The 12,680-nt window shown below is 41.2% G+C and overlaps 1 protein-coding gene across 1 annotated transcript in view; it reads left to right on the forward strand.

The window, feature by feature from the left end:
- Window positions 1–5,542: 5,542 nt before the first annotated feature.
- Window positions 5,543–12,680, forward strand: part of Mphosph8 (M-phase phosphoprotein 8) — a gene marked incomplete at its 5' end in the record, with an annotated part of 28,287 nt that continues 21,149 nt past the window's right edge. Inside the window, 2 exon segments of the mRNA XM_005406364.2 lie at window positions 5,543–5,698; window positions 11,745–12,590. Of these exon segments, the coding sequence (XP_005406421.2) occupies window positions 5,543–5,698; window positions 11,745–12,590 (1,002 nt within the window).

Below are 12,680 nucleotides of genomic sequence, written 5' to 3' on the forward strand. Positions count from 1 at the left end.
GGGGCGGGGGTCGGGGCCGGGAGGCGAGGCGGGAGCCCCGGGGGTGTTGGACCGCGGCTTCTCGTCAGGTTTCTCCGTCCACACCTTCCATTGTTTCCCGACCCAGAGTCAGTTCCTGGTATAAAATCAGGAGGCATTCCCATTCGTTCCACAATAAAACCCTAGTCGCACAAAAGGGTTGCGTTTCTTTTTTTAAAGCATTACTGACTTATTTATTTTTTTGAGACAGGGCCTTGCTGTGTATTTCAGGCTGGCCTTGAGCTCACTTTGTAGCCCAGGCTGGCCTCAAACTCGCGGCGATCCTCCGGCCTCAGCCTCCCGAGTGCTGGGATTGTAAGTGTGCGCCACCACGCCTGGCTTGAAGGTGGCTGTTTAAAGACCTCTCAAACCTGTGAAGTGTCAACATCTCTCCACGCTTCACTATAACTGCACAGTAAATATGAACTTCCTGTAGCCCCGTGCCTGGCACTTCTGTTCTGCTGTCCTGGACGCGCCTCTCTTCCCTCCCCAGAGAATTCCGCTCAGGATCAAAGCTTCGGATCAGTGTCTGTGGGAGAGCCTGTTTTTACTCTGATCCCTGGGGTAGTGTCTCATCTCTGTCCTAATTACACTTCGTGTGTCTCTGTTGAGGTCTCTTAAAGCATTCTCTTGGAGACATTTGCCTTTCCTGCTCCAGGTGGTCTCCTGTAGGATGTGATTCTCACCAATTTTGCATTGCTAGTACTTAGTCCAGTGTCTAGCATGCAGTCACGGCTTGGTGTTTATCAGATTAAATGAATGAATGAATTGTGAGTTTGGAGGGGAAAGGAGAAGCAGGGGAAATAGGAACGTGACTTTTTTTTTCTTTTTGAAACAGGGTTCATGCTGGCCTTGAGCTCATTTTGTAGCCCAGGCTGGCCTCGAACTCCCAGCAATCCTCCTGCCTCAGCCTCCGGAGTGCTACCACCACGCCCGGCTAGGAATGTGACTTGTGTTAGTAGTTAGGTGTGAGATGACGGAAGACCCCATGTGGTGATCAGTCCTTGGATTCCTTTGTTATCTCTTCATCACACGCTGTCTTGTGTTTTTTGGTCCATTCAGCAAACTTTTTTTTTTTTTTTTTGGTTTTATCCTGTAGCAGGAATGGAACTCACAACCTTGCGCTTGCCAGGCAGGTGCTGTGCCGCTGAGCTAAATCCCCAGCTCCTCAGCAAACTTTTCTTAATCAACTGCTGTGTATATCTGTCTTGTTGGACCAGATGATAGATTAACCAAAGCATTCACAGTTCTTTTTTTTTTTGGTTTTTCTCCGGTACTGGGAACCGAACTCACGACCTTGCGCTTGCCAGGCAGGTGCTTTTGCCGCTGAGTTAAATCCCCAGCCCCTTGAGCTAAATCCCCAGCCCCGCATTCACAGTTCTTGATGTTGGAAAATTCTCTTGTCTAGGGGAGTTAAATAATTCAAATCCAACATTATTGCTATTACTATTACATATTTATTCGTTGGTGCTTGGTATTAAACCTTGCCCATGTGTTTACCACTGAGCTACACAACCCCAGCCAAAGTAGAAATTTTTAAAATGTATTTTTATATGTTTTCTGTACATAATAATTACTTTCACTGTGGGGAATTGGTACAGTGTACATAACACAACTTAATTCTCTTTTTACTTCCCTTTCAGACTTTTTTTTTGGTTGTTTTTTCTTTTTTTTTGGTTTTTCTCCGGTACCAGGAACCTAACTCAAGACCTTGTGCTTGCCAGGCAGGCACTTTGCCGCTGAGCTAAATCCCCAGCCCCTCAGACTTTTTTTTTTGAGACAGGGTCTTGTGTAGCCTCTGGCTGGCCTTGAACTCTTAGTCCAAGCTGGCTTTAAATTTGAGCTCTTCCTGCCTCAGCCTTCTAAGTACTAGGATTATGGGTATGAACCACAGCACCTGGCCTTTTTGTTTTACAAGACTGAGGATCAAACCCAGATCTCTGCCTTAGCAAGTGCTGCATAACTGAGCCCGGAGTCATCTCCCCCTCCTCTCTCCTCCTTTCTTCCTCCCTCTTCCCTCCCTCTCCCTCTCTCCCTCCTCCTCCTTCCCTTTTTCTCTCATTGTATTTATTAGTACTAGGGATTGAGACTAGGACTTTCTTATTCAGGTATATCCCCAATCGTATTTTTTTTTTTTTTTTTGGACTGGGAATCGAACTTGGGACCTTGCACTTGCCAGGCAGGCGCTTGTGCCACTGAGCTATATCCCCGGCCCCTCAATCCTATTGTTTGATTTTTTTTTTTTTTTTTTGTCTTTTTGAGACAGGGTCTTCCTATGCAGTTCAGGCTGACCTTGGGCTCATTTTGTAGCCCAGGCTGGTCTCGAACTTGCAAGAATCCAACTGCCTCAGCCTCCCAAGTGCTGGGATTACAGGCCTGTGCTACCATGCGTGGCTGATTTTTATTTTGAAACATGGTCTTCCTAAGTCACTGAGTTGTCCAGGCTGGCCTCAAACATGAGATCTTGCTTTGGTCTTCCAGAGTGCTGGGATTACAGGCGTGCACCACTGTGCCTGGTTTAAAAACTTTGAGTCCACTGCTCAAATACTGTTGCCCACTCCTTAGTAAACCATTCAGCTTTTTTTTTTTTTTTTTGGTCTTTTTGAGACAGGGTCTCACTATACAGTCCAGGCTGACCTTGAGCTCACTTTGTAGCCCAAGCTGGCCTCGAACTTGCAATGATCTTCCTGCCTCAGCTTCCCAAGTGCTGGGATTACAGGTGTGCTCTACCACAACTGGCCCCATTCGGCTTTTGAGCTCATCAGGCGATAATCTGGAGATGAGATTAGTGCCTCATGATCCAGTTACCTAGAGCCCCCACTTCTAAACATTGCTGCTTTGGGATCAAGCTTTCAACCCTAATCCTTTTAGAGACATGTTAGATCCAAACCAGAAAGGGTATATTTGATACTTGTATACAGTGGTAAATTGATTTTTAAAAAATTCTTAAGTATTTATGTTGAATTTTATTGAATTTTGTTCTGTGGCTTTTTGTTGAGATAGGGTTTTTCTATGTAGTTCAGGTTGGCCTTGAACTCAACTTTATAGCCCAGACTGGCCTCAAACTCAAAAGAGATCCTCCTGCCTCAGCCTCCAAGTGCTGGAATTATAGGCATGCACCACCATACCTGCTTAACTCTCTTGATGAACACATAATTTTTCTCTTTCTTTTCTTGCAGTTCTGGGGATTGAACTCAGGGCCTTCTCACTTGAGCTACATTCCTAGCCTCCCCTCTTTATTAAGGTTGTTTTGTTTTTGTTTTTGAGACATGGTCTTAGTATGTAGTTCAGGCTGGCCTTAAACTTACTGGCCTTAAACTTACTTACCCAGGCTAGCCTCGAACTCAAGCCTATTCTCCTGCCTCAGCCTTCCCAGTGCTGGGATTACAGATGTGCACTACCACAACTGGCCTTTTAAAAATTTTTTTGAGACAGGGTCTTATTAAGCTTTCTAGCCTGTCTTCATAATTGCAGACTTCTTACAAGAGTCTCCCAGAGAGATGGGATCATAGGTTTGTGTCATCTCACTGAGTTGATTAATCCTTTTTTATTGTTGGATTATACTTGGAGAGATTTATTTATATCTCCAGTTTTGATTAGAAATTAATAACTTGATTTTTCATAATACGTTTTTTGTTAGAATTATTAAATCTTCCTGGTGAGTTTTGTTTGCTAATTTGTTGCGACAAGAGTCTTTATATTGCCCAGGCCGGTATCCAACTCATGAGCTCAAGTATCTTCCTGTTTCAGCCTCTCAGAATGCTTCAGTTGGAAACATGAACCATCATGCTAGGTTTACATGAATTTTTTTCTTGCTAGGTTTCTTTCCCAATTAAAGTCATTTGGGAGATATACCAAGCCTTACTTCCTATGAGAACAATTTTGTAAAAGTGCTTTGTATGACAAAGACATGACATATATATTATTTTTCATTGCATATTAACTTCATTGATATTTAAAACTGGTATACAGCTGCTTGCAAACAAGTCAGCCATTCCTTAGGAACTTGAAACTGTTGGTTTGCAGGGGTGGGATTTGATAACAATCTGCCTGCATGTGGCTATTCTTCTAGTATCATTGGTTATTCTTTGTTTTTATATTTTGTTTGTTTGTTTGTTTTGTTTTTCTCTGGTACTGGGAATCAAACTCATGACCTCACGCTTGCCAGGCAGGCGCTGTGCCACTGAGCTAAATTCCCAGCTCCTGTTGTTACATTTTCTGGTGAGGTCAAAATTGTCCTGCTTTAGTTTCCTAAGTAGCTGGATTACCGGGTATGTGATTCTTCCTGATCTTAAGTAGTACTAACACATGAGATTTTTTTACTTGAATTAATGACACACTTCTAGGAAGAATAATAATTTATAACCTTTGAGAACAGTGGAGTGGGACTTGAGCCACTGTCTGACTGAGCAGGCTTTAGGAAAACACCAGTGCTGTGGAAATCTGTTTGTAGTGCTTAGTTAGGGTTGCACTTGTTTTCCAGACGTTCTGTGTTCGTACTACAGTTTGCTTGGATGGAAGACAAGCAAAGACAGGCTGGAAAGCTTTTCTTTATGTACTCAACCTACAACTGTAGTTGAGAAAGTTACAGCTTAGATGTTGTGTTAGCTAATGCTATGGTGAAATTCCTGCAATAATTAAGGTTTCTGTAAACAACACTGAAGCTCATGATTTAGTATATTTGATCTGATAGGCTGAGAAGACCACCCCCTGTCTAAAGGAAAATTTTGGATGCCAAGAAATATTTCTGGAATCTTGAAGAAAGGCTACCCCAGGAATATCAAAAAACTTCTTAAAAGATGACAAACTGCATGTGGCTACATTTTTTTTTAAACCTCATTCTTCTCTTGTTGGGGAGTTTAATCTAAGAATGTAATTGGAAATTCACAAAAATATTACATATTTATAAAAACCAAAAATTGAAACAGTAACTCATATGGTAGTGCATGCCTGTGATCCCAGCACCCTGGCATATAACTCAGTGTAAAGGTTCCAGATATAATCCCCAGTATTGTTTTTTTTTTTTTTTTTAAATCTTTGGTAAACAAAAGGAGAGTTTTTGTTTTTATATGATAGAATAATGTTCAGTCACTAAAAGTCATGTTTTTGAAAAGTACTGAAAAGAGCTTGATATTCAGGTGAGGGTACAAGATTTAAAATTACAGTATTACATTCCTAATAGTTTAAAACCCATTAAATATGTATTAATAAATGCAGTGAGTGAAGGAAATAGATCAACTCATCTTTGGGTGACTTTTGTTAGTTTTCATTGCTTTTCTAGTATTATTATTTTCTTTAATAAAAGACTTTAGTCTTCTGTTTATGAAAAATACCACAGTAGAGCTGTTTTTTCCTTAAGCCATTTGCCTTAGGAGATGAATATACATACATTCTTTATAATGTCTTACTAATGTCCTTTTAGAAGTTTTCAAGTTCTTTCATGTGTTCTCAGTAGTTGCATATTTTAGGAAATTTAATCAGTCAGTAATATGTCTTATTTGGCTGTTTTTACTCATTACCACAGGGTAGAATCCTATACAAAGTTCGATGGAAAGGATATACATCAGACGATGATACCTGGGAGCCCGAGGTTCATCTGGAGGACTGTAAAGAAGTTCTTCTTGAATTTAGGAAGAAAGTTGCAGAAAACAAAGCTAAAGCAGTCAAGAAGGATATTCAGGTATTATGTGTTACCTTGTATCTTTTTTTCTGGCTTTAGGTACATAAGTTTTTCATAAGTTTTCTGATATAAAATATTTGTAGTAAACAGTTTACAGGTAATACTGTTCTTTAGTGTAAATTTCATGTAGGTAATTTATTCTCATAGACTATTGTCAGTGATTGTTGAATTCTTTATGTACTCAACCTACAACTGTAGTTGAGAAAGAATTACAGCTTAGATGTTGTGTTAGTCAGCTAACGCTATAGTGAAATTCCTGCAATAATTAACTTATAAAATGAACATAATTTATTTTGGGTTATGGCTCTGTAAGTTGCAGTCCAAAGTTGAGCAGACTCTTTGCTCTGTGCCTCTAGCGGGGGCTCTGATGTTGATTCTGGGAAGTGTGTGTTGGACCAGGCTTCACTCCCTCATGATCCAGGAAACAGACAGGAAGAGACAAGGCCCCATCACACACCCTAAGGTTCCAGCTCCTAAAGGTTCCACCACCCCAGTAGTGCCACTTTGGTGACCAAGCCTTTATTTAACACATGGGCCTGTGGGAGGCATTCCAGACCCAAATAGAAGACATGGATGTTAACCATTATTTTCTTTGAGTCAGTTGGGGCTGGGGATGTAACTCACAGGTAAAATACTTGCCTAGCACAGTCAGGCCCTAGGTTTAATCCCAGCATTGCAAAAAAGGTAACAAAAATGAAAAAGTCCTAATTTCACTTGTTCATCCATGGTATGAACAGCCCATTTTTGTGTAGATAAGCCTCAATTTTTTTTTTTTTTAATTTTGTCTGTAATCAAGAAACAGATTCTTGCTTTTAATTTAAGGACTGAACATCAGTGGACACTACGTAGTTCAGGCTGTCCTTGAACTCACAGTGATCCTTCTGCCTCGGCCTTCTGAGTACGGGGATTACAGATGTATGCCACCATGCGCAGTTTATTGCCTCAATTTTGTATTTTTTCTGCTTTACACAGCGTTACTATTACAGCTACAACACATCCATTTAAATTTAATTTCTTTGATTTTTTTTTTTTAAGACAGAGTCTTGTTATGTAGCCCAGGCTGGCCCCTCCTGCCTCATGCTCACACACATCCATGCTTGTGTTCTTTACATATTAATTTAACTTTTTGTGCTATTTAAATTAGAGCAGATGATGAGGGGGCAGCACTGGGGATCACACCCAGAGCCTCATGTGTGTTAGGGAAGTACTTTACCACTAAACAAATAACTTGAGCTGTTTAGATCACTATTTTGTTTGTGGGTTTTTTGGTGGTACCTGGGATTGAACCCAAGTTGTTCACACTGAACTGTGTCCCCCTTCTTATTTTTTAAGATAGGATCTTGTGAAGTTGCCCACCATAGGCTCAAACTTCAGATCCTTCTACCTCAACCTCCTAGAATGCTAGGATTCCAGGCTTGCATCATAATGCCCACCTTTGTTTAGATCACTTTTGTTTTTGACCTTTTTGAGACCGGGTTTCACTATGCAGTTCAGGCTGGCCTCAAACTCACAGTGATCCTCCTGCCTCAGCCTCCTAAGCTCTGGGATTACAATTATGTGCCACCACACCTGGCTAGATCACTTTTTACAGTAACAAATTTTAAGCTGGGCATAGTGGCACACACCCATAATCTTAGTGGTCTGGGGAACTGAGTTAGGAGGATTGCAATTTTGAGCCCAGCCTGGGCAGGTTAGGATTTTAGCAAGACCCTGTCTCAAAAAATAAAAAGGGTTTTGGAAACACCTTAGTGTCACAGTGCTCATGGGTTCCCCACCCCGCAAAAAACCCCACAAAACTAACCCATTTCAGAGTGTTTACAGGGTAATTGTCTATGTTCTGTTTTCTATACACTCTTCAGTTTTTAGCTCAGTGTTTTATAGTAGCTCTTTTTTTTTTTTTTTAATTGTATTTTAAAGAGAAAAAGAAAAAATACAAAATTTCAGAACAAGGTAATAGGAGATTAACTTTGGTTAAAACTCTTGATACAGACAAGAATGAAAAGATAGTCTCACCCAAGTTAAGCTTCTGTCCTTAGCAGCTCAGAAAAAGGTTGGAATAGGGGCTACAGTGGGATATATTAAGCTAATGTGCAGATTTGGTTTTAGGGATTTACCCATTGTTTTGTCTTTGATTCACCAATTACATGAGTAATTGCGTTACTTTAATTATGAATCTTTGCTGTGTTTGGTTTAATCTGGTAGAGACAGGATCTCACTATGTAGTCCAAGCTGGCCTTGAACTCACTATAGCCCAGTCTGGCCTCAAACTCAAGGTGGTGCTCCTACCTCAGCCTCCCAAATACTGGGATTACAGGTGTACACCACTATTTCCTGGCCTTAATTATGAATCTTGGGAGAATTTCCCCATTTACCTTTTCCAAATTTCATACATATTTTGTTTACAAATTCAAACAAATATGCTCACATTTTGCTTTCTCCTTTAGGATTTTTTCTCCTGTATGTTCTTGGATGTAGAACTATAGTGATGATTTTTCTATAATCAAGAAAGTGATTCTTGCTTATAATTAAAGGACTGAACATTAGTGGATAACCTTTTTCCCTTCAATTTGCATTTGAATCACTTCTGGGGAGAGAGGAAGGCTGTCTCTGTGTAGCTCAGGCTGGCCCTGAACTCACCATCCTCCTTACTCATCACTGTGCTTGGTTTTAAATCACATTTTTAAGAATACTTAATGATTTTTTAAATGGCCAAAATAGCTAATGGTGCATACCTATAATCCCAGCACTCCGGAAAGCTGAGGCAGGAAAATTGTATCTAGTGGTTAATGATAGTAATAGCAGTACCAGAAGCAGCTGGTGGTGACTGAACAGGTAATCTTCGTGCCAGACACTGGGTCAGTGAAGTAAGATGGGAAACTGAGGCTTAGGTAAATTGAGTAACTAGCCCACTTTCACTGAGCTGGGCAACTGTGCTCTTTACACTGTGTTAGGTCACCTTTTAGTTTGGGTAGTGGCTTGAAATCTAGTCAGAAAAGTGGAATTGGTGGTTTTTAAAATTTATTACCTGGCCATGGTGGAGCGTACGTACCTGTAACCCCAGTACTCAGAGGAAGCTGAGACAAGGTAATTGCTACAAATTTGAGGCCAGCCTGGACTACATAAAGAGTGTAAGACCAGCCTGAAATCCATTGTAGACACTGTCTCAAAAAAAAAAAAAGAAAAGAAAAGAAATTTTATACTATGGTGACAGGGCCCTAGTATGGGTTTTGAGTTGTCAAGCAAAATGCTCAGTACTTTTACCACTTTTGCAAAAGAAACTCTTTTAAAAATAAGTTCAAATTAAAACCGACTTTTTTTTTTCTTCTTTCTTTTTTCTTTTTTCTTTTTTTTTTTGTCTTTCTGCGGCAGGGTCTCACCATGCAGTTCAGGCTGGCCTTGAGCTCACTTTGTAGCCCAGGCCGATCTCGAACTCACAGTGATCCTCCTGCCTCAACCTCCCAAGTGCTGGGATTACAGGCGTGTAGCACCACGTCTAGCCTTAAAACTGACTTTTAAATCTCCCCATTCTTGTTTTAGCTATACTTCATTTTTCTAGAATAGATACTTACTGTCACTTTCCTCTGTTTCTTTCCATAAAAACATTTATATGCACCTGTTTTATTAAATGATTGGTTCACATTTCTCTGAAAATGTAGACTTTCTTGGGGAGAGAGAGTCTTGCTATGTAGTCCAGACTGACCTTGAACTCACAATGTAGCCCAGGATAGCCTCCAACTCCGGAGACCCTCCTTGCTCAGCTGCCAAGTGCTGGAATTCCGCATGTGCTACCACACCAGGCTTGCTTGTTTTCATCCTTTACTGTTTTTAAAGGATGCAAAAGTACGGCCTTACTTGGTGAGGTTTTTAGGTCCTGTCCCACCCTACCCTCACCATCTTCTCTTTTGCCTTGCTACTTTATTTGGAGTGTAATGGTAGCAGTTTCTCCTCCCCACGGCTTGGCTGTGTAAGTCCTGGGAGGACTTACTTCTTTCTCTTGTTAACAGCAGGGGACTGAAGCCAGAGCCGCACACGTTTGCAGCAAGTGCTCTAGCGCTTAGCTGTAACTCCAGCCCCTGTTGTTCTGTGGCTCTCGTTACTTGTGGGAGTTCAGCCTTACAGGGTGTGCTTGCGTTGCTGGTGTGCTCACGTATGTACCGATCTTTCCACACCAGCTGCTTTTCTTAGAGACTTCCAGTCTTGTTAATGATTTCTCTCACAAAATCCTTTCAGTATTTGTTACCTTCCCTTCCTGTTCTATAGAACAGTTGAGTTTCCTATCTAGGTATCTATATTACACAGGTCTTAATGATACTTAATGGTCTGCCTCTATTGATCCCTGTTTTGGTGTTCTTCGATATACGTAGCCACTAAATTCTTCGCTGTTGGGGATTGAATCCAGGGCTTCATAGTGCTAAGCATGTGCTTTCTTACTAAACTACAACCCGACCCCAGCCACTTAATTTTGTGGCAGATATTGTCTGCGGGCAGTTTTTTGTTCTGCCAGTTCTGCCCTGGTTGCTCTCCTTTTTATGGAATGATTCATGAATACTGAACAAGTTAAGCCAGCACAACCATATAGGGGATTGAACACAGAGCCTTTGCACAGAGCTACATCTTCAGTCCCCTTTTTTTATTTTTTTGAGACAGAATCTGGCTAAATTGGCCAGATTAGGCTCAAACTTGCCATTCTCTTGCCTTAGCTTCCCATAGTGATGGGATTACAGGTGTGTCTCACCATGCCCTGCTGGTTGTATCCACTTTTTAGGTACCATAGGGAAAATATTATCTTTTTTTCTTCCTTCTTCCTACCCTAAAGTTATTTAGGGTAATACAGTTTTGGGAGATGGGAGCTGAAAGTAATTGACACACTGTTTTTACATTTATACAGATACTTCATTCTTAATTTTTTTTTTTTTTTTTTGGTACCAGGAATCAAACTCAGGACCGTGCTCTTGCCAGGCAGACGCTTGTGCTGCTAAGCTATATCCCCAGCCCTTTGTATTTTAAAATAGGGAAAATGTGTTGTCCAGGTTATGCTCAAACTTGGGATCTTCCTACGTTGGTTCTCCAGAATGATGCTGTTACTGGCATGTGCTGCCATACCTGGCTGGAAGATACATTTTCAAAGAAAATATTTAAGATTCTATGACATATTTCATTTGGGGAAATAAGATTTGTGTATAGTTTATTCTGTATGTAACTGCAGTGTAATAGCAAGTTCAGTCAAGAACATTCTAGAGTTTTAAGTCTTAAGCCAGGTGTAGTGGCTCCTACCTGTAATCCCAGCGCATGGAGGAGGATGAGACAGGAGGATTGCTGGTGTGAGCAAGGTTTGGGCAATTTAGCAACTTAGTATTGAGACTGTCTTAGAACAGTGAAAGGACTGGAGAATTAGTTCAGTGCACAGGCCCTGCATTCAATCCCCAGAAGTGGCTGGGGTTGTCTTTGGATTGATAACTGCTGATTTTGGCCAGGGTGCTATTTTGGGCTTTTTTTTTTTTTTTTTTTTTTTTTTTTGGTCTTTTTAAGACAGGGTTTCACTATGCAGTTCATGCTGGCCTTGAGCTCATTTTGTAGTCCAGGCTGATCTCAAACTCACAATGATCCTCCTGCCTCAGCCTCCCATGGGGCATTTTGTTTTTGTTTTTGGTTTTTTTTTTCCCATACTGGGAATCAAACTCATGACCTTGCACTTGCCAGGCAGGTGCTGTGCCACTGAGCTAAATCCCCAGCCCTCCCCTCCGCCCCACCCCCGCAGGGGGAGGGAATTTTGAAGTTGCAGTAATTTGCAGCCTATTGTGTGGAGGTGATTATGTAAGTTCCTGCTGCACTCTGAGACTCCAGGGCACTGTGTATTGCTGTTTTTCTGCTTTTTAAACCTGACCTATAGTATCTGCAAATCAGATATCTAGGAGTACACAGTTTCAATTCAGGTAATTTTAAGAAGTTGAATCTACATTAAAAATTACTGGACTTCATTTTTACTCCTTTTTAAAATATATAAAATTATATTAATGAGTGTTTTACCCTTCATTGTATTTTCTAGAAACTGTCTTTAAATACTGACATATTTGAGACAAACTCTGATAGTGATCAGCAAAGTGAGACAAAAGAAGATACTTCCCCAAGGAAGAAAAAGAAAAAATTAAGGCAGAAAGAAGAGAAAAGCCCAGATGATCTGAGAAAAAGAAAAGGAAAGACTGGGAAACTGAAAGATAAGTCCAGATCAGAGCTGGACAGCTCCTCTGAAAGTTTGGTTTTTGATTTAAGGACCAAGAAAAGAATTTTAGAAGCCAAAGAAGAATTAAAGGATGCCAAGAAGCCCAAAAAGGATGAAATAAAAGAAACTAAGGAATTAAAGAAAGTTAAAAAGGCTGAAGTAAGAGACACAAAGACTAAAATAAGAGAAGATCCCAAAGAAAACAGAAAAACAAGAAAAGAGAAATATATTGAATCTCAGCTGGAGTTTGAGTCAGGTGTACATGATTCCCCTCTTCAGGAAGATGATAGTGAAGACTTACATTCTGACAGCAGAGAAGAGAAACAAAAAATTAACAGCCCAAAAGATAAAACAGGTGAAGACGGAGTGCAAGAGAAGCTTCCTGACAAACAGCTGGATGCCACTGGCAGTGCTGATGAAGATGCTGATGGCAAGACCAAGAGGCGGAAGAAGAAGCTGAGGAAGAGTGAGGAGCCAAAAGAGGGCACGAAGCTCGTAAACAGTACCTTTTCAGAGAAGAGGACTCTGCCTAAAAAGCCGAAGAGTCAAGACAGAGGCCGGACTAACACGGAGCTAGATAAGCTGTTGCCACTGGCATCTGTCCAGACGCAGAGGAGTCCCAGGGCAGCAGGGGAAGAGCAAGGCCTGCGGTCATCGGACTCAGCTGAGGAGGTAAGGGCAGCTGGGGAAACTTGGAGAGTGCAGAATACGCGTGTAGCCTAGCCCTGGACCGGTGAGAAGGACGTGGCGGGCGGGCGGGGC

Source organism: Chinchilla lanigera, unplaced genomic scaffold, assembly GCF_000276665.1.
Source record: "Chinchilla lanigera isolate Chin_1 unplaced genomic scaffold, ChiLan1.0 scaffold00096, whole genome shotgun sequence".
In the NCBI taxonomy this organism is placed as follows: Eukaryota; Metazoa; Chordata; class Mammalia; order Rodentia; family Chinchillidae; genus Chinchilla; species Chinchilla lanigera.